The sequence below is a fragment of the Callorhinchus milii genome, unplaced genomic scaffold (assembly GCF_018977255.1).
Source record: "Callorhinchus milii isolate IMCB2004 unplaced genomic scaffold, IMCB_Cmil_1.0 Scaffold1, whole genome shotgun sequence".
NCBI lineage: Eukaryota > Metazoa > Chordata > Chondrichthyes > Chimaeriformes > Callorhinchidae > Callorhinchus > Callorhinchus milii.
Genome location: NW_024704742.1, coordinates 66,921,626 through 66,941,045, shown reverse-complemented (window position 1 = coordinate 66,941,045; position 19,420 = coordinate 66,921,626). Strand labels below are relative to the sequence as shown.

Below are 19,420 nucleotides of genomic sequence, written 5' to 3'. Positions count from 1 at the left end.
TGGTTGTTAGTCGATTGGCGGATCACTTTTCCAGGGGGTAATAAATCCTTCAAAAAATATAATAAATTGGTCACTCAATCCACAACTGTTGGTGGACACTGCTGTGCACAGTTGGCTGCCGCATTTCGCCCTCAAAATATACAGTCAATTCACTTTACAGTATATTTTGTGAATTGCTTTGAGACATCTCAAAGATGTGATAAGATGGTATATCAAATGCAAAGATTATTATTATGTAAGAACTGGAGGAAGCCCTGTGTACTCATTTCCAGTGAACTTCACTTGGCATTATTTACAAGCGAGTTCAAACTTGGACTATTTTTCTGCCAGCTTTCCAGTGGCCATTTTCTTTCTGCTTGGCTCTAGTAGGTATTACTGCAGCCATGGTGTGGGGGGGGGGGGGGATTTTTTTTTGTCAAAATCAGCTTGCCATTCAAACTCAGCCTCTGCTGACACTCCAGTGCTGGGGGTGTGCTGCATTGCCAGAGGTGCCATCTTTCAGATCAGACTTAAATCAAGGCCCCCCATCTGCCTTTTCAGGAGGGCATTAAAGATCCCATGACACTACTCGAAAAGAAGAGACTTTCTTCCAGTTTCCTGGCCAACAATCCCCCATATAAAATTGGTAAATTATTTCATGCTGTTTACGGGCCATTGCTGTGTGCAAGTCGGATGCCGTGTTTACCTACAAGTACATAGTTTCTTCACTTTACAGGAATTCCTGAGAAGCATTTCGAGACATCTCAACAACATAAGGCTATACCAAAATGCAAGGATATTGTTATGATTTTTATGAGCCTGCATGTGGTAGAAACTGAATATTGTATGATGAGGGGAATCAGAGCACAACATAATTTCCCGTAAGATGGCTTGGGGTCTTGGAAAGAAGATAGGATTACTCCCACTAATAGGAAGTTAATGGAAATGCCTCAATTGTTCGATTTTGGAAATCAAATACTCTATAAAGGGCAAAAGATAAACAGAAAATATCAGCCTCAGGATTATTCTGATTCACTGTTTTCATAGAATTTTACAGCATAGAAGGAGGCCATTCAGCCCATTGTGTCTGTGCCGGCTCTTTGAAAAGAGCTATCCAATTCAATCCCACTTCCCTGCTCTCTCCCCATAGCCCTGCAAACTTGTCCTCCCCAAACAATTGTCTGCTTCTCCCTTAAAAGTTATTATCGAATCAGCTTCCACCACTATTTCAGACAACGCATTCCAGATCCGAACAACTCGCTGTGTGAAAAAAAATTCTCCTCACCTCCCCTCTTGTTTCTTTTTAAAATTATTTTAAATTTGTGTCCTCAGGTTACCAACCCACCCGCCAGTGGAAATAGTTTCTCCTTTTTCACCCTATCAAATCCCTTCATAATTTTAAAAGCTTCTATTAAGTCTCCTCTTAACCTTCTCTGCTCCAAGGAGAATAATCCTAGCTTCTCTAACCTCTTCTCATAACTGACGTCCCTCATTCTTGGTACCGTTCTGGTAAATCTCCTTTGCACCCTCTCCAATGCCTTGGCATCCTTCCTAAAGTGCGGTGCCCAGAACTGAACACAGTACTCTACCAGTGTTTTATAAAGGTTCATCATTAACCTCCTGACTTTTGTATTCTATTCCCCTATTTATAAAACCTAGTATCCTGCATGCTTTTTTAAAAAAAAACAGCTTTATCTACCTGTCCTGCTACCTTCAAAGATTTACTGATATGAACCCCCAGGTGTCTGTTTCTTCACCCCCTTTAAGATTGTACCATCAGCTTATATTGCCTCTCCTCATTTGTCCTCCCAAAATACATCACTTTGTATTTCTCCACATTAAACTTCATCGGCCACATGTCTGCCCATTTTACCAGTCTGTCTATATCCATTTACAGTCTGCTACTATTCACCTCATCATTTATTACTTTTCCTAGCTTAGGAAATATGCAATATGCAAACCTGGAAATTTTACTCCCTATATCCAAGTTCAGGTCATTTATATATATTAAAATCAACAGTGGTCTTAATACTGACCCCTAGGGGACACCACTGCACAGCTCTCTCCAATCAGAAAAACAACTGTTCATCACCACTCTCTGCTTTCTGGCTCCCAGCCAGCTCTGTATCCACTTTCCCTTTAATACTGTGGGCTTCCATTTTGCTTACAAGTCTCTTATTTGGCACTTTATCAAACGCCTTTTGAAAATCCATATAAACTACATCAACTGCACTACCTTCATCCATCCTTTCCATTACTTCATCAAAAAACTCGATCAGGTTTGTTAGACATGATTTACCTTTAACAAATCCGTGTTGACTGTCCTTTATTAACCCATATCTTTCTAAGTGAAAATTTATTTTGTCCCTGATTATAGTCTCCAGAGGTTTCCCCACTACTGATGTTAGGCTGACTGGCCTGTAGTTCCCGGGTTTATCCTTCTGTCCCTTTTTGTACAGGGGAGTAATATTTGCAACCCTCCAGTTCTCTGACACCACCCCGGTGTCCAAGGAAGATTGAAAGATTGTGACCAGAGCCTCCGTTGTTTCCACCCTTACTTCCCTCAGTAACCAAGGATGCATCCCGTCCAGACCGGGTGACTTATCTACCTTGAGCACCGTCAACCTTTCCATTCGGCTTATTCTTGTTATCCAATTTCTCTACCCTCGCCTCCGATACTGTGGCATTGGCTGCATCCTCTTCTTTTGTGAAGACAGATGCAAAGTACTCATTCAGTACATCAGCCATGCTCCACAAGAGGATTTCCTCTTTGGTCCCTAATTGGACCCTCCTTACCTTTGACTAACCTTTTATTCTTTGTATGCTTATAAAATATTTTAGGGTTCCCTTTTATATTACCCGCTAATCTTTTCTCATACAACCTCTTTGCCTGTCTTATTTCCTTTTTCAGTTCTCCTCTGTACTTTCTATATTCCATTTAATTATCTTCTGTACTTTCAACCTGACATTTATCATAAGCAGCCTTTGTCTGTTTTATTTTAATCCCAATTTCCTTATTCATCCAGGGAGGTTTGGATGCCTAACTTTCCCTTTTGTAGGAATGTATTTGTTCTGCCCTGAACTATCTCCTCCTTGAATGCTTCCCATTGCTCGTTAAGATGTTTTACCTGCCAATCTTTCTTTCCAGTCCACCTTTTTAACTCACTGAAATTAACCCTCTTCCAGTTAAGTATCTTCACCTTTGATTGCTCCTTGTCCCTTTTCATAAGTACTCTAAATGTAATGATGTTGTAATCACTGTTGTCCACATGCTCTCCTACTGAAACCTGCTCCAATTCATTCCTTAGAACTAGATCCAGCGCTGCTTCCTTCCTCATTGGGCTGGAAACATACTAATCCAGAAAGTTATCCTGCACACATTTCCAGAATGATTTCCCCTCTTTGGTCTTTACTCTGTTACTTTGTCACTCTATATTAGGATAATTGAAGTCCTCCATTATCACTACTCTATTAGTTTCGCATCTTTCTGAAATCTGCTTGTAGATTTGCTCGTCTATCTCCTTCCCACTATTTGATGGTCTATAGTCTACACCTAACAGACTAACAGCTCTTTTTCTGCTACTTAACTTTAACCAAATATATTCTGTTTTTGGATCCTCTAGCACATCATCCTTTTGCAGGGCCATAACTGTGTCTTTAATCAATATTGCCAACCCCCTCCTTTTTTTCCTTCCCTAACCCTCCTGAATAGCCAGGAATATTCAGCTCCCATTCCTGCCCTTGTTTGAGCCAGGTCTCCGTTGTTGCTACTATGTCATAACCCCATGTGATAACTTCAGGCTGCAGCTCACCAATCTTATTTGTCACACTCCATGCATTTACACACATGCACTCCAAGACTGACCGAGTCTGCTCTGCATTTCTCCCCTGTCTAATACCTCCTTTTTCTGGACTACTCCTTTATTAAATTGCTATTCGTCTCTCCCAGCCTTCTATGTAAATTGTTTGTCCTCTCAAATGCTACATCCTGATTCCCTTCACCCCTCAAAATTAGTTTAAACCCTTCCCCACAGCACTAGCTAGCCTCCCTGCAAGGACATTGGTCCCAGTACTGTTCAGGTGTAACCCATCCACCTTGTACAGGTCCCACCTGCCCCAGAAATGGTCCCAATGATCCAGGAACCTGAAGCCCCCCTTTCTGCACAATTTTTCCAGTCATGCATTCATGTATTTGACCCTTCTGTTTTGATACTCACTTGCACGAGGCACTGGGAGTAATCCAGAGATCACCACCTTTTGAGGTCCTACTCTTTAGCTTTTTCCCTAGCTTCTGATACTCTCCCTGTAGGATCTCAGCCCTTTTTTTCCCTATGTCATGGATCCCAACATGGACCACGACTTATGGATGTTCCCCTTCCTCCTGTAGAACATTTTGCACCCATTCAGTGATGTCTTCAACCCTGGCACTGGGGAGGCAACATACCATGCGAAAGTAACATCTTTGGTTGCAGAAATGCCCGTCTACAACTTTCATCATTGTGTCCCCAATGACAACTGCATTGACAGTCTTCCTTGGGGCCCCCTGTGCATCCATTTTCTTTTGACTCCCCTCCCCAGAGGTGTCATCACCCTGGCCAGTATTCAGTACAGAGAACTGGTTTGTGAGTGCCACACACTCAGAGGATTTCTGCACTTCCTGGCCCCTCTTCTTACCAAGCCTGGTGATCACCCACACATTCTTCTTCTGAACCCTCTGTGGCTGTGGGGTGACCACCTCCTGAAATGTTCAATTTATGAACCCATCAGCCTTCCTTATGCTATGTAGTGATACCAGCCTCTCCTCGAGCTCAGAAACCCTGAGCTCAAACTAGAGCAGCCAGAGGCTCTTCCTACACAGGTGTCTGTCCAGGGCACACAAAACATCCTGGAGTTCCCACATGGCACCCATTGTGCATGCAACAAGTCTCAGCTGCCTTGCCATATTCTCAGACATGTTTTATATTTTTAATATAATTATTATATATTTTATAATTAAGCACCTTTTTCCACCTCTGCACCGAATTCCCACTCTCACCAAGTTCCTTAACAGAATTCTCACTCTGTTCCATCTCACTTAGCTCCCTCCTCATATTGCTGGGCTCTCTGCTCAGTTAATCAGCAAGAATTTTCTTTAGGAAAATTAGTGTTTCCTTCCAGCCATAGAGTTCTTCAAATGGCACTCGCCTTCCTGCGAGGTTATATAACTGACAAGCAGATTCCCCATGTGGCTCCAAAGACAATAATGGGGCAACTTCAAACCGGCCTGAGAGCCCCATGTCTTGGCTTTTGCTAACTCGCATCTTGTACTCTCCAGAATTAGATAAGCAGGGTGTGTGCCTCTGGGGAGCGAGCGCGCATTCCATTCCAGGCACAGGGAAATTTCCATGTGTAGGTGACATACATATGTGGAAGTCTATCAATTTGTCCTTCACATGTCAGGCACCCAGCTGATGAAAACAAAATGCATCTAGGTGGTGCAGATGGTTTGTACACTTACAATAACTTATTAAAAAATATGTATGGTAAATTTTGGTATGAAGTAAGATTAATGACGATGTTTTTCATTTTTTCATGCAGCATCCATTGTGCAGTATAAATGTAGTGAGTGAATAACACTAGACTCATTTCCCCATTCTAGTTTCAAATCTCTCAAATATCGCAAGGATAATGAACAGAACATTTTTAGCAATATTAAAGATCTTGTCACATTGTGCTTTATACATACATCATTCTTATGCGTTTTGCAGTACCAACATTTATTATGATCTAATAAAAGGGATCTAAAACTGTGGAATTTTTAGATAACCATGAAGTATAATAATAATCCTTGCATTTGATTTAGTGCCTTATCATGTCATTGAGATGTCTCAGCGCTTCATAGAATATACTGTAAATTGAATTAACTATATTTTGTGAGTGAAATCTGGCAATTGATTGCACACAGCACTGTCCCATAAACAGTCGTGGATTCAGTGACCAAATGTTTTTTTTTTGAGGAATTATTACTCCCGGAAAGTGATCCGCCAATCGATAAACAACTGGGTTCCTATGAAGGGCGCTATATAAATGCAAGTTGTTGTTGAAATTGCGCAACTGGATTCACAATGGAGCACGGCGGATTCCAGGAAATAAATGCGGAGAAGCTGTATAACAGTTGTTTATTGATGGCCCTCCTGTGAAATGTCTCACTGGTTAGTTTCTTTGAGGGTACAAAAACTGACCTGCTATTCACTAGAGGTCTGCTGTGAAAGATTACTGCAGCTTTAGAAACCATGTGCTTGCATTTTTTGAAACAGCTGCATATTTGAAAGGTTGCCAGCATGACCTCGTCTGTTGGTGGAGGAAACCAATTGGCAATCAGACTTGCACAAACTTCTATTTGTATTTACCCCTCAAAAAACATTAAAGAATACACTTCTATTGTTCTTTGATATACAGTGGGTGGCATGCACCATTATTGTATTTTTCTTATCTGCAAGCATCATGTCTGGCGTCTAACTTAAGTCCTACCTGTCATCAAAAAACAAACTTTTCAAAAAATTTTAAAAAAACAATAATAGTTTGGTCATTCAATCCACGACTGTTTGTGAGACACTGCTTTGCACAATTGGCTGCCGTGTTGCACCCACAAAATAGTCAATTCACTTTACAGTATATTCTGTGAAGCGCTTTGAGACATCTCAACCTGATAAGGCGCTATATCAAATGCAAGGATTATTATTAGTTTTATAAAAAGTAGTTCATGGACACAATGTTTGTTAAGATTTTTAAAAATCAGATGCAATGATTGGATGCGTTTAGATCAGGCTAAATGGTCAATGTAATCAGGTATCCTCACACAACTCCAGCAGAGATTCTGAAAAAACAATATATCTTGAAAAATTTTCAGAATAAAACTACAATGGATTGGAGTCAAGCCCAGGAACTGCCACTTCCTGCTCATTGCCAGTTTTTGGCTAGTGAACGAAATAAACAACAATAATCCAGTGTATTTTGGTTCAAATAGTAGAAATTACAATTTTGTACATGCACAATTTTGGTCCCTTGACAATAAACATGCAAATTTAAAGGGGAACTAAACTCCCATGGTTAATTCTTCCCTTTCATAACATTACTCATTATTCTTTTCATTCTCGAACATAGCGATGGCATTGTATAGTGGACATGTAGAGTCAAATTCACATTAGTTTCAGGGGAAGGTTTACTTTGCATTTCGCTTATTCCACCTACACAAGCAATTCTGAGATTGAGGAATATTTGTATTTTAAGAAGCAGAACTTTTCTTTCATTCTGATATTTCAAGATGAATCTCATCTAAAGCATTCAATTTGTACATTTTTGAGCCTCGATTAAGTCATTTTTCAGCAAGATGGGATTTTTTTTTGCAAAAAAGGACTATAGAACCATAACAATAAAAATAATCCTTGAATTTGTAGCACACACCACCACATATCCTAAAATATTAGTTTCTTCACATATTTATTGAGTGCTTTATTAAATGTAGTCATGGACTTGGCTTCAACAACTATTCATGGTAAGATATTCCTTACTCTAATAATCCTCTGTGTAAAAATCTTCCTTCTAACCTTTCCCTTTTCTTCATTAGGTGACGTTCCTGAATTTCCTTTTCTCAGCATCAGCGAAATGCATTCAGTGCCATTCGTGCTCGAGTTTTCAGCCATTCTGCTCCCCTCTCGAAGGCCCTCCTGCAAATGGTGTCTGTTTGTTTGTTTGCTTGTCAGATGAGGACAGGATTGGGTTTGGTTACAATGATCTGCTGTAATCAAACAGCCCATTACCACTCACTGTGGACTGATGGTCGCTTAACTCAGTCCCACGTATGCATGAATCTTAATTTACGTACAAACCAGTCACTGGAAAAGAGGAGGTACTGGCAGAGCAAAGATTCAGGGAAATAAAAGTTGGGATGTCATTCCAAGCTGAAACTACCAACAAAAGATGTTTTGTACGAATGCTCCTACAGTTACATAGGCCTAGAAATAAATACATTTTTCTGGATATCAAAAATACAGGAAGGTAACAATTTCAATGCATTGTAAATGGAATGTAATAATATAATTTTAGACAAACTAGTGCAATCGCCACTCCAGTATTACACACTGACGGTGTATTTTTTGTTTATATGTTACTTAACAATAATAATCCTTACATTTGGCACAGCACCTTTCATGTTAGGAGGGCATCCTAAATCTATTTGCAGGATATATTGTAAAGTGGAATGACCGTGTGTTTCATAGCAATGTCGAAGTAGCCACAAAGTGAATGACCAATTTTATTTGGGCGACTATTGGCCACGACACTGAGAGAAACTCCCCTCTCTTTTTGAAAAGCACTATGGGATCCTTAACATGCACCTAAACAGACAGATGGGCCTCAGTTTAACATCTCATTCAAAGGACGGCACCTCCAACAAAGCAGCAAGCTCTCAGTATTGTATTGGAGTGTCAGTTTAGACGATATGAACTCCAAGCTCCAACAATGGGCTTGAACTCACAACCTTCTGACTCAGAAGCAAGAATGCTACCAAACTCACTAGGTTGACACACCAAACTGAATACTCAACACTACATAGCAGCTCCAGGGACTTACAGAGCAGAAACAATGTAATAATTACACTATATAAAGGTGAAGGCATACCTGCTGTAACTTTGGTTGAGTCAGCTTGCAATCAATTAAAGTTTAACTTTTCCTGAACGTCTATACAGTTCAATGGAATTGCACCAATCTGTAAACCAAAATAAAGAATGGTCACTTTACAATTCAATACCATACAAATTTACATTGATATAGTGCCTTTCACCTCAGAAGTAAGTCCCAAATCACTTTGAAGAGGGATTGGGGGGTAAAGGGGGTGGTAAGGGTGGGGATGTGAATGAACAAAAGGAGGATCAGTTCGTTCACTCCTTGGGGGCTGGACAGGTGAGCCAGGTTACGGCTAACTGGACATAAAAATTAAATGATACTTAACATTAATTATAGTATATTAAACAGTACTCCAAATCAATATAATAGTTTCTCACAACTGATAATGAAACTAAAGTTTCAAATCTTCAAATGCATTTTGTCCAGTTAGGTCACTGGCTATGAGAAAAAAGAAGCATTCAAGTCTTGCATCTTACAAGTCAGTTTGACACTGTTGGTAGAATATCACCTTTGGGTCAGAAGATCGTGCGTTCAAGTACACGTTATCTTACTCTCATGTATGAGGTCCAGTCCTAACTTTCTAATAAAATCAATACTAGGAGAACACTGCAATGTTGGAGATGCCATTGTACAAGATGCTAACCAAAGCTCATGTTTAATCCTATGACACAATCTGAAAAGAACAACAATAACTTGGATTTATATAGCACCCTCCTCGCCGGACAGCGTCTCAGAGCACTTCAGGAGGAGTTCCCCTGGATTCCTGGCCAACAACCCACACATAAATAGGTCATTTGTCTCCACAAATGGCTTCTCCTCCACCCCCCACACCATCTTGCGCGGTGTTCCTCAGGGCTCTGTCCTCTCCTCTTCAACCTGTACTTGATCTCTCTTGGTGGCATCATCCGCAGACACAGGGTCAACCTCCACATGTAAGCGAATGACAGCCAACGCTACCTCTCTGCCTCCACCCTCGACCCCAGGACTACCGACGACCTGACAGACTGTCTGTCAAACATCAAGTCCTGGATGAGAGCCAACGTACTACAGTTGAACATCAGCTCTCCTGATTGAGCTCACCTCAGGCACTGGCAGCATCAGCATCCAAGGATCCAAGGACACACACTCCACCTCACCAAGCCAGTCAGGAACCTGGGCATCTTGTTCAACCCTCAACTGTCCGTTCACCCCAACATCCATGACATGATCCGCTCTGCCTTTCCCCACCTCCAGAACATTGCCAGACTCTGCCACTGCCTCACCTCTCAGGCCACCGAAACCCTCATACATGCCTTCATTACAACCACGCTTGACCATGCCAACGCCCTACTTCTCAGCCTTCCCTCCACAAGCTGCAGACCCTCCAGAACTCTGGAGCTTGTGTCCTCTCCCACACCAGGCTCTGTACCCCCATCACACCCATCCTCACCCGGCTCCACTGGCTCCCCATCTCTCAGAGGATAGAGTTCAAAATTCTTGTCCTCACCTTCAAGGCTCTCCATAGCCTTGTCCCTTCTGCTCTCTTACCTGCTAATCCCTTATCAACCTGTCCACTCCCTCCACTCAGCAGCTTCCAGCCTGCTCTATGTCCCCCGGGCCGCCCCACCATCAGAGGTCAGACCTTCAGCCTCTCTGCCCACACCACCTGGAACCCCACCCCACATTCCCTTTGTCATGCTCTGTCCCTTACCTCCTTCAAGAAACACCTCAAGACCCTCCTCTTCGACTGTGCCCTTGGCCACCCTGCTACCGTCTCTGCCCTCCAACCTCCCTGATCCCAGCCTCCCCACCCACCCACTCGCGTCCTAATCCCTGACTGTTCAGCACAATGGGTCATCCTCTCGACGTGAAAGGCGCTTTACAAATGTAATTTTGTATTGTATTTTGTATTGGCTGTTTGTGGAATCTTGCCATGTGCAAAATGACTGCCACATTTGCATACAAAAAGTAATGTTGAAAAATTGTTGCACATGCTTTGAGATATTGATATAATATTCAAATTCTTTGTTTAATTAGAAAGCAGAATTTATTTTTAAAGCACGTTAGACATTAATGTCAGGTAAAAATAAACATCGGCACTCACTACATTGAAAGATAATTTTGTTCGACAGCCTTTTAAAAAAACATAAAATGTTACTGTGAATAATCTCCTTTGAGGAGGAACATTCAACACAATTCCACATTTGGCACTGATAGGATTAAATTTACTCCATTTGACACAAGATTATAACAGTTGCAGAGCAGCTCTGACTGTATAAATTACTATACCCAGAGGGTGCTACACATTGCCACCTGTGTTCTACAAAGATCAATTCTAACACGACAACCTGCAAATGTGTTTTTCCATCTGGGAATTTTCTTGTTTATAATTTACAATGTTTCTGACTGCCATTTCAAGATCTTTGCCTCTGAAATACAAGCTGAAATACTGCCAAATCAGCTTTAAAATGGAAAACTGATACATTCTGCATTTTAAACTAGGCAGACTTTGTTCATGAGTAGCCAATTGGTATTTGATGTTGTTTTCTGCTCTTTGCTCTTTGGCACAATCCTGTACGCTAAAACAAAGTGACAACAGCCCACACATATGTAGACAAAGTTACTTTGTCAATATAAACAAAAGGCAAGTTCATTTAAACAGCTGATGAAATACTGAGAGATTGTGGCTTTGAAATGATAGTCTAGGCTGACACTCCTATGTTGTGCTGGGGGTTCTGCATTGTTGGAGGTCATCCCATCTGCTAAAGATCCCATCTGCCTTTTCAGGCAGACGTTAAAAATCCCAAGATATTATTTCAAAAGACAAAGAGAGTTTTGTCCAGTATCCTGGCCAACAATCCCCCAAATAAAATTGGTCACTTCATGGTTGTTTGTGGAACACTGTAACTGTGTATACAAATTGGCTGCCACATTAATCTACAAAATACACAATCACTTCACAATAAATCCTGTGAAGCACTTTAAGACGGCATCAAATGTAAGACTATTTTTTGTCATTTAAAGAGATGTGGACAAGAGTTTGCTTCAGATAAACTCTACTCTTAATTAATGCACAATCTGAACAACTGCTACTTAAAATATTATTTCACGAAAGTAGAAGAGTAATTATCTGTGAAATGCTTTGAGACATGTCAACATGAAAAGGTACAGTGCAAGTTCTTTCTGTAGCTTGAACTTTTAAAACAGTGTTTCCTACCTTGTCAATTCTTCCTGCCCAAGATTGCAGCTAATTGCAACCGAGGTCAATAAATATTCATTGTTTTGTTCCACCTGCCTCCACACAAATCTGAGTCAGAATATAGTTTTCATTGTGTGATAGCGTGACACCAGTATAACCTTATAATAACACAAATATCTATAACAATGTTGATTATAAATGATGGGGGCTGAGAAAGTTTGTGTGTGAGGCAAAGAGGAAGCCATACTGAGAGAAAAGCTGGCAGCACCATGGTACCTACAAAGACAGGAGCTCCTGATGGAACATTCTTTGAGTTAGCATTGAAGTCAATTTGTATTCTATGTGCTGGCGATTACCTGCATGGTTTGCTTATCTACACTGGAGCTGGTTCAAGTTAGTGTGGATAATTATCTCTCTGCTACTTTTAGGTCTTTGTCCCCTTAACTTCTCTTTCTAGACTCTTCTTTCCCAGTCTATCTGTCTGTAACTTTGATCTTTTTGCTAATGATTTAATTAATTTACCACGTTTCTTGTCTATGTTAGCACAGGACAAGCTCTTTATGACACTGGTCCACTTTATCTCAGACCTCACATTATTAAACAAAAAGCACAGTAAAATGACCGATTTCCAGTCATTCCAGTCACCACTGATGTCACTTCCTATACACACAAGCTATGTGCAAGAAGCGCTACTGGCATCACTTGTCTTGAGAAGAAATGCGCATAGATCAGTATGCGGAAAATTATGTTAGCAATGACTCGATGACCCAGAAGTTGTTGTGTATTCACAAAAACTTTAAAATGACAATCTTGTAAATTAGCTATCACTGACACGTCAAATTAACTTTTCCCTAATCTCAAAAGTCACTTAAGGTCATGGCAAGAAAGGCACATTTTTGAATAAAATTAATCAAATTGCGAAATTCAATCAATTCCCTAAAGAAATTCAATCAACTCCTTATTATAATAGTTCCATAATATTGTCACATTAACTTGTCCGTTTGGAATTTAAGATTTAAACTATCTGTAGGTGTGTATTCTTTTTGCAGAACATAAACAGGCAGTAGAACAAAATACTGTGCAGTACAAAACTTTGCATCATCTGCCAAGTCACTTAACTCAAGGTTATCCATTAACTTATTATCTTGTTTCCCAAGGGAAACGCATAGTTCTTCCAGTTCAACTGCATGAACAGATATTTTGCTAGAAAAGCGTGACATGATGTTCATCATAACAACCACTCAGTCAAATACTCTTTTATCTTACACGGACAGTGTGGTCAGTTAGCACACCTTGGAGTTTCAGAGCTTTCCCTGAACTCCCATTGTTCCTAGCCAGTAGTTCTATAAATTCTCTGTAGGGCCTGTAAACCAAATCGCTGTACATTCAAAATACAAGTACCATAAATAGTCGTCCGCAAATTGTTCACTGGCGATGCTGTTAACATGCACCAGTGCCGGATGTTTGAAAAGATCCTGAACCTCACTGAGAACTAAGAAATTATAAACTGATTCCTAAAGGAGGCTTAGAACATGACAACAAATTACATTAATATACTGCCTATCATGTTGGGAGGACGTCCCAAGGTCCAGGACATTTAGGGATTTGGACGTAGCATAACATGATATTAATGGGACTGAAAGGATTGCTCTTTAAAAAGCCAGCAAAGACATGATGGGCCAAACGGCCTGCTTGTGTGCTGCAATTTTCTATGGCTCCAACCACCTTTTGTTAATTTTTTAGCTATTGATCACATTTTAAAATCTAAGTAAGACTTAAGCAACCATCACAGAAATGAAAATGCATCAAAATTAGATTCCAGACTCTTAAACCAGAATGTCTTGTTAGCAGTCATCCAAGGTTAAGTTAAGATGGCAAGTGCTTGTGGGCATTCTCAATTATTAAGCTCTCTGGTTCAGCAAAGATCAAACAATAATTTACAGTGAACTGGAAATTTTACATGACTAAAGCACGAATGCTTGTAACCAGTTAAAATACTGTGATTTTGTTTTCAATATTCTCATATAGTTAAGCTTTTTTTTTAAAATCTCATAACATTATATTTATAATAATAAAAACTGAATCTATTTATCTTAATGGAATTAAAAGACTCAAATTCAAAATTAGTGAATACACATCACACAAATTGGAATGCACAAATTCACGTGAGTGACATGACCCAGTCATTGCACTGCCCTCAGCTTTGAAACCAACTGCTTGTATTATCTATTATTATCTTTGCACTATGGTTTCACATGCAGAAAAATACTGTTACATCAAGTTTGTCTGTTAGTGGAGTGTAAATTAGCCAAGGTAGGAATTTGCTTTCAACAACCACCACCTTATTTTAAGTAGCATCTTTTGCTTCGGGAGGGCATTACACAAATTGATTGGGCATCTGAAGTGGAGGGAGCTGAGGAAGGAGGAGCAGAAGGAAAGGTGACTGAAAGCTTGGTTGAAAAGATAGATCTTAAGGTGGGAGGCAGGAGCTGAGTTATAGGGGATTCAGGGTGGAGTTCCAAAGAGCAGGGGCAAAATGGTTGAAAGCTCACTTGTGGATCAGGGTGTAGGGGAAGAAAAGACATGAAGTAGGCCAATGTTAACATTCACCACCATTCAAGTTTGTGTGACACATGAACAGCACTAACAAAATAAGGATAAAGAGAAGGTTGTGGGAAGCCCTGAGGGACAGAATGCACTGACATAGAAATTATGGAATTGGAAAGATACAAACAAGTGAAGATCACCCAAAAAGAAACCAGGATGAGGCAGGAAAATAGGAAATGGAGTAGGTCTTCAGTCCATCGATCTTGTTCTACCATTCTATTAGATGATGGCTCCAAATACCCACCTTTTCCCCATATCCCTTGATAACCTTGTCTAATAAAAATTTATCCACCTCAATCTTGAAAATTTGAATGGATCAGACTTTTTGGAATGATAGTTCCAGATTGCCACTACCCTTTGCATGAAAAAAGGATCACTTGATTAGCATGCCAATTCAGGTTAGCACCTGCATCTCACTAGTACTGTAAGCTGACTATTACAAAGCAGTGGAGCCTTCTTCCAAGTAAAGATTTTAATCAAGAGCTAAGTGGTTCAAACAATAGATGCTATTCACCGTGATAATGTGCTACAGGAAGGAAATTGTGGTTGTGTGGATTTCCAAGTTCAATTCCCAACTCAGAGAATCTCAGAAATATCTGGTGTGTACTAGGATCATATATGCCTCAGGCAACAAATCTGGCTATCAACAAATATAAGCACTCAATTACACTGAACACATTGCTTAAAGCAAGCATGAAGAGCACTGAAAGCCATTGTGCAGAACAAAATAGAGGTATTCAAAACGTAATGAAGTAAACAATCATTAAGAGGTACCAAACAACACAACAAACCCACCCACAACTTTTGACAAGTCCTACTTGTTTACCATCTCAAATGTATTTACCAATACGCAGCAGAGTGTGGAGAATGCTAAAAGAAGAATATCTTGAATGGATATTATTTGCTATATTGTACCACCTCCCTCATCCTCCAATTACCAATAAATTAGAGGAACAAATGGATAATATCCCGATTGCCTTCCATTTATTGACAAATAAATGAATGTAGCTGGCTATTCCTAGCTGCACTGATAAACGCTATGCTATTAAATTATTGTATGCTGGGTTTATAAATTACAAGGGAAAGCTCGAACAGGTAGGGTGGTTTCAGCTGGACAAGCAACTGGAAGCTTGCCAGACAGTGCAGTCAATTGTAAAGTTAAGTGGTTTTAGTTGGTTAAATGCCAGGAGCATGCCTCCCCCCCACCTCCGCACCTACCACCTCTCCACCTGTCCCTCCCCAACCACACACCCAATAGGAGTCCCCGGACCTTGGCTCTTAACCTGCACCCATACTCCAGAATTAGGCAAGTGTGGTGCGTCCCTCCGGAGAGAGACTGCACTTTCACACTGATCCAATAGATATGGAATTTGAAGCGCTTTGAGTGTCCTCCCAACACATAAACTGTATTTGTTTTGTACATTCCATTCCAGACACGGAAATTTCCATCTACAGATGGCATACACAATTGAAACTCTGACCGACTTGGACATTAAACATGGTGACAGGTTTCCTTGTGTGTAACCAAAAAAAACACAGAAGCTCCCTAAGTGGAATAATATTGCCAAGAGTGAGTGAAAGCAAATTGTTTAACTGTAGGTGAGAGATTCCATTGTAACTACCAACACCACCACCAGCAATAAATTGCATTCATCCAACTTTCACATCGGGAGGACATGCCAAGGTGCTGAAGAATGGAGGGTTGGATTCAGTAGGATGGGAGCCAAAAAAAAAGGTGGGGGGGGTGGGGGGTGTTGGCAAAGATGATTGAAAGCTTGGTCAAAAAGTCTTGAGACAGACGTTAAAAAAAAGTGAGGGAGGGGTGAAGTGAAAGGACTCTGGCGTGGAATTCCAGAGGGTGGAAGCAGATAAGCCGAAAGGTCAACTGCCAATGATGGAGTGGGCAGAGGACATGAAGCAGTAATTAATATGGGCTGAGCAAGTGTGTACCACCCAAGTGTGGTGGAATTGCACTTTGCGGCAGAACAAGGGAACACTGTAAATTAATAATGTGCATCACAGCATTTCTGATCTAAACCAAGAAGGGGGGGGGAAAAGTATTTGCTTAGATAAGCCGTTACAGTTGCTATAACATACACCAGATTATGTACAAAGCTCTCCAAACCCTCCTGGGCAGTCTCCGCCGGGTGCCTGAGGTTATCATTAAATTGCAAACCTGGTGATTAAAACAGTCGATATTTTCTTTTCAATTTCGCCCACAAAATAGTCGATGCACTTTACAGTATAACCCGTGAAGCGTTTGGAGACGTCTCAACGACGTGATGAGGCGCTATATCAAATGCGAAGATTATTATTAATAATCCCCCAACACACACACACAGATAGAAGCTTTAAAACAGAGCAAAACATTTCAAGGCTGTACTGTGCTGTGCGGTGCTGTGCTGTGCGGTACTGTGCGGTGCGGTACTGTGCTGTGCGGTGCGGTGCTGTGCGGTGCTGTGCTGTACTGTACTGTGCTGTACTGTACTGTACTGTGCTGTGCGGTGCTGCCCGATGAGTGCTGTGAAACGCTGTGTCAAACACAACTCCCGAAGGCAGAGGGTGTGCGTTTTTTTAAAAAAAAATACATTTCTATTGAAACACAAGTCGAGGCTCTCGATGACGAAACGGAAGGTTAAAAGAGATAGAGAAAGAGAGAGAGAGAGAGAGAGAAGGTTGGGAGGGGAATGGACTCTGGAGAAGTCACTCCCATCACCTTCAGTGGATCTGAATCAACAAAAATATGGCGAAAGTGGCCCCCGAGCGGCCACAGGGCGAGTGACTGACTGAGCTCTCGGGGGCAGCTGATCCCCTGCAAACTGAGGGGAGGAACGCGGACGAGATCTCACGTACCTTTTTCAACGCACAGCAAACACAGTGCCCCCACAGCACAGCCACAGCACAGTGCCCCCACAGCCACAGTGCCCCCACAGCACAGTGCCCCCACAGCACAGCCACAGCACAGTGCCCCCACAGCCACAGTGCCCCCACAGCCACAGCACAGCCACAGTGCCCCCACAGCACAGCCACAGCACAGCCACAGCCACAGTGCCCCCACAGCACAGCCACAGCACAGCCACAGCCACAGTGCCCCCACAGCCACAGTGCCCCCACAGCCACAGTGCCCCCACAGCCACAGTGCCCCCACAGCCACAGTGCCCCCACAGCCACAGTGCCCCCACAGCCACAGTGCCCCCACAGCCACAGTGCCCCCACAGCCACAGCTACAGCCACAGCCCAGTGCCCCCACAGCCACAGCACAGCCACAGCCCAGTGCCCCCACAGCCACAGCCACAGCCACAGTGCCCCCACAGCCAGCACAGCCACAGCACAGTGCCCCCACAGCCACAGTGCCGCCACAGTGCCCCCACAGCCACAGCACAGCCACAGTGCCCCACAGCCACAGCCACAGTGCCCCACAGCCACAGCCACAGCCCAGTGCCCCCACAGCCACAGCACAGCCCAGTGCCCCCACAGCCACAGCACAGTGCCCCCACAGCCACAGTGCCCCCACAGCCACAGTGCCCCCACAGCCACAGTGCCCCCACAGCGGCTTCCCTCCCCGCGCAACTCCGGCAATTACAGCGGCACTGTTCCGATGAACACCCCCCCCCCTCCCTCCTCCCCTCCCCCCCACTCCCCGCAAAGTCCACACACCGCACAAAGCGGACAGATTCCATCCTCCGCTTTTGCCCTCCAGATGCGACGCCTCTCTGCACACGCACCCGGTCCTCTCCCCTCTCCCCCTCCCCCTCCCCGGGCTCTGCTGCCTCCTTCACCGGAGAGGAAAGTCCGCTCTCGACGTTTACAACATCTGCGGAACAACGGCGTGTGATGCGATGCACATCATTTGACCCTCTGCTGGAAACTGCTAATAAACATCGCATTTATTTTATTTATTTTTTGGGTAAAAAAATAACTGCGTGAAAAACCCCGCGGGACACCCAGAGGGGAGGAAAACACCCACCAACACCCACAGACCCCGCTCAACAAACTGTTAATTGCAATAAACAGAAGGGGGGGAAAAAAAAAGGGGGGTCAGAGTTAGTTCAAGTGTCCCTATGCCACAAGGAAATGGTGAGGTCTAATTTGTTTTAACACCAACGCGTTTAAAAAAAAAAAATCTGATTATTGCATTCACCGGTGAGGGAACCGGTAACGTTTGCGGAGCTATAAGATTTAAATAGATCGGGACCGAAGCATTCAGTCCCCAACACATCACAAGCTGCAAACCCGGAGCCCTGCAAACTACTGACCGTCGCAATGGTGACAGCGAAGGGGAAATCCGACTTCTTTCGGGTGTGTTTTTCAGATCTCGGAGACGGAAAACAGAACCGAGTTTCGTGCTTTTTTTTAAAAAAAAATATCACACGAGTTTATGGAGTTGGGGGAAGGCAGAGACACACACACACACACACACAGAGAGAGAGAGAGAGAATGACCCAACGATCCTTCACCTCCTGAACATGCACATACGTGTTGGCTTCGTTTTGAGTGCAATCCTGATAACTGCGAACATCTGCCCACAACACATGTTTCTCTACACGCGTGGACCCTGGCAGCCCCCCCCCCCCACACCCCCCCCCCCACACACCCCCCCACACCCCCCCCCACACACCCACCACACACACACCACCCACCCACCCCTCACACCCCCCACCACACAAACACACACACCCCATTGAAGTTTCACAAACATTGCTTAGGAAATCTGCACAAACTGTTGTCGGGTAGTCCTGACTTGCCTGTCTTTGGTCTCTTCCCAATTCCAACACAGTGAGCAATAACGCTACAATTGTGACATTTAACAAATTCCTCCCTCGCTCTCTCCTCCCTCGTGTGCACCAACACAGACTCTCAATACAAATACATCACCACAACCCACCATTCCCGACCCAGGACACTTGCAAAGGGCCAGTCCCACGTTTGTTTTCAGTAACTTGGTGTTGCACAGCAGGACCAGTCCTCCTCCCTCTCTCCTACTTTGTTCAT

General features: G+C 42.7%; 1 protein-coding gene across 13 annotated transcripts in view; it reads right to left on the bottom strand.

The window, feature by feature from the left end:
* ctbp1 (C-terminal binding protein 1) overlaps positions 1–18,819 on the bottom strand; it is a 182,246-nt gene extending 163,427 nt beyond the window's left edge. For 6 of the 13 annotated variants that reach the window (XM_042343318.1, XM_007897971.2, XM_042343372.1 and 3 more), the window contains exons 1-3: positions 18,086–18,180; positions 8,638–8,725; positions 7,566–7,756 (exon numbers count right to left, since the gene is read on the bottom strand). Coding sequence is in view for 8 of the 13 variants with exons in the window: in XM_007897957.2 (XP_007896148.1) it covers positions 7,566–7,582 (17 nt within the window). In the remaining 5 variants the exon portion in view is untranslated. Of the gene's footprint in view, positions 1–7,565; positions 7,757–8,637; positions 8,726–17,281; positions 17,343–18,085; positions 18,181–18,684 lie in introns of those variants that run through there. The other 7 variants (XM_042343324.1, XM_007897967.2, XM_007897962.2 and 4 more) reach the window with 6 other exon arrangements.
* Between the last annotated feature and the right edge of the window lie 601 nt (positions 18,820–19,420).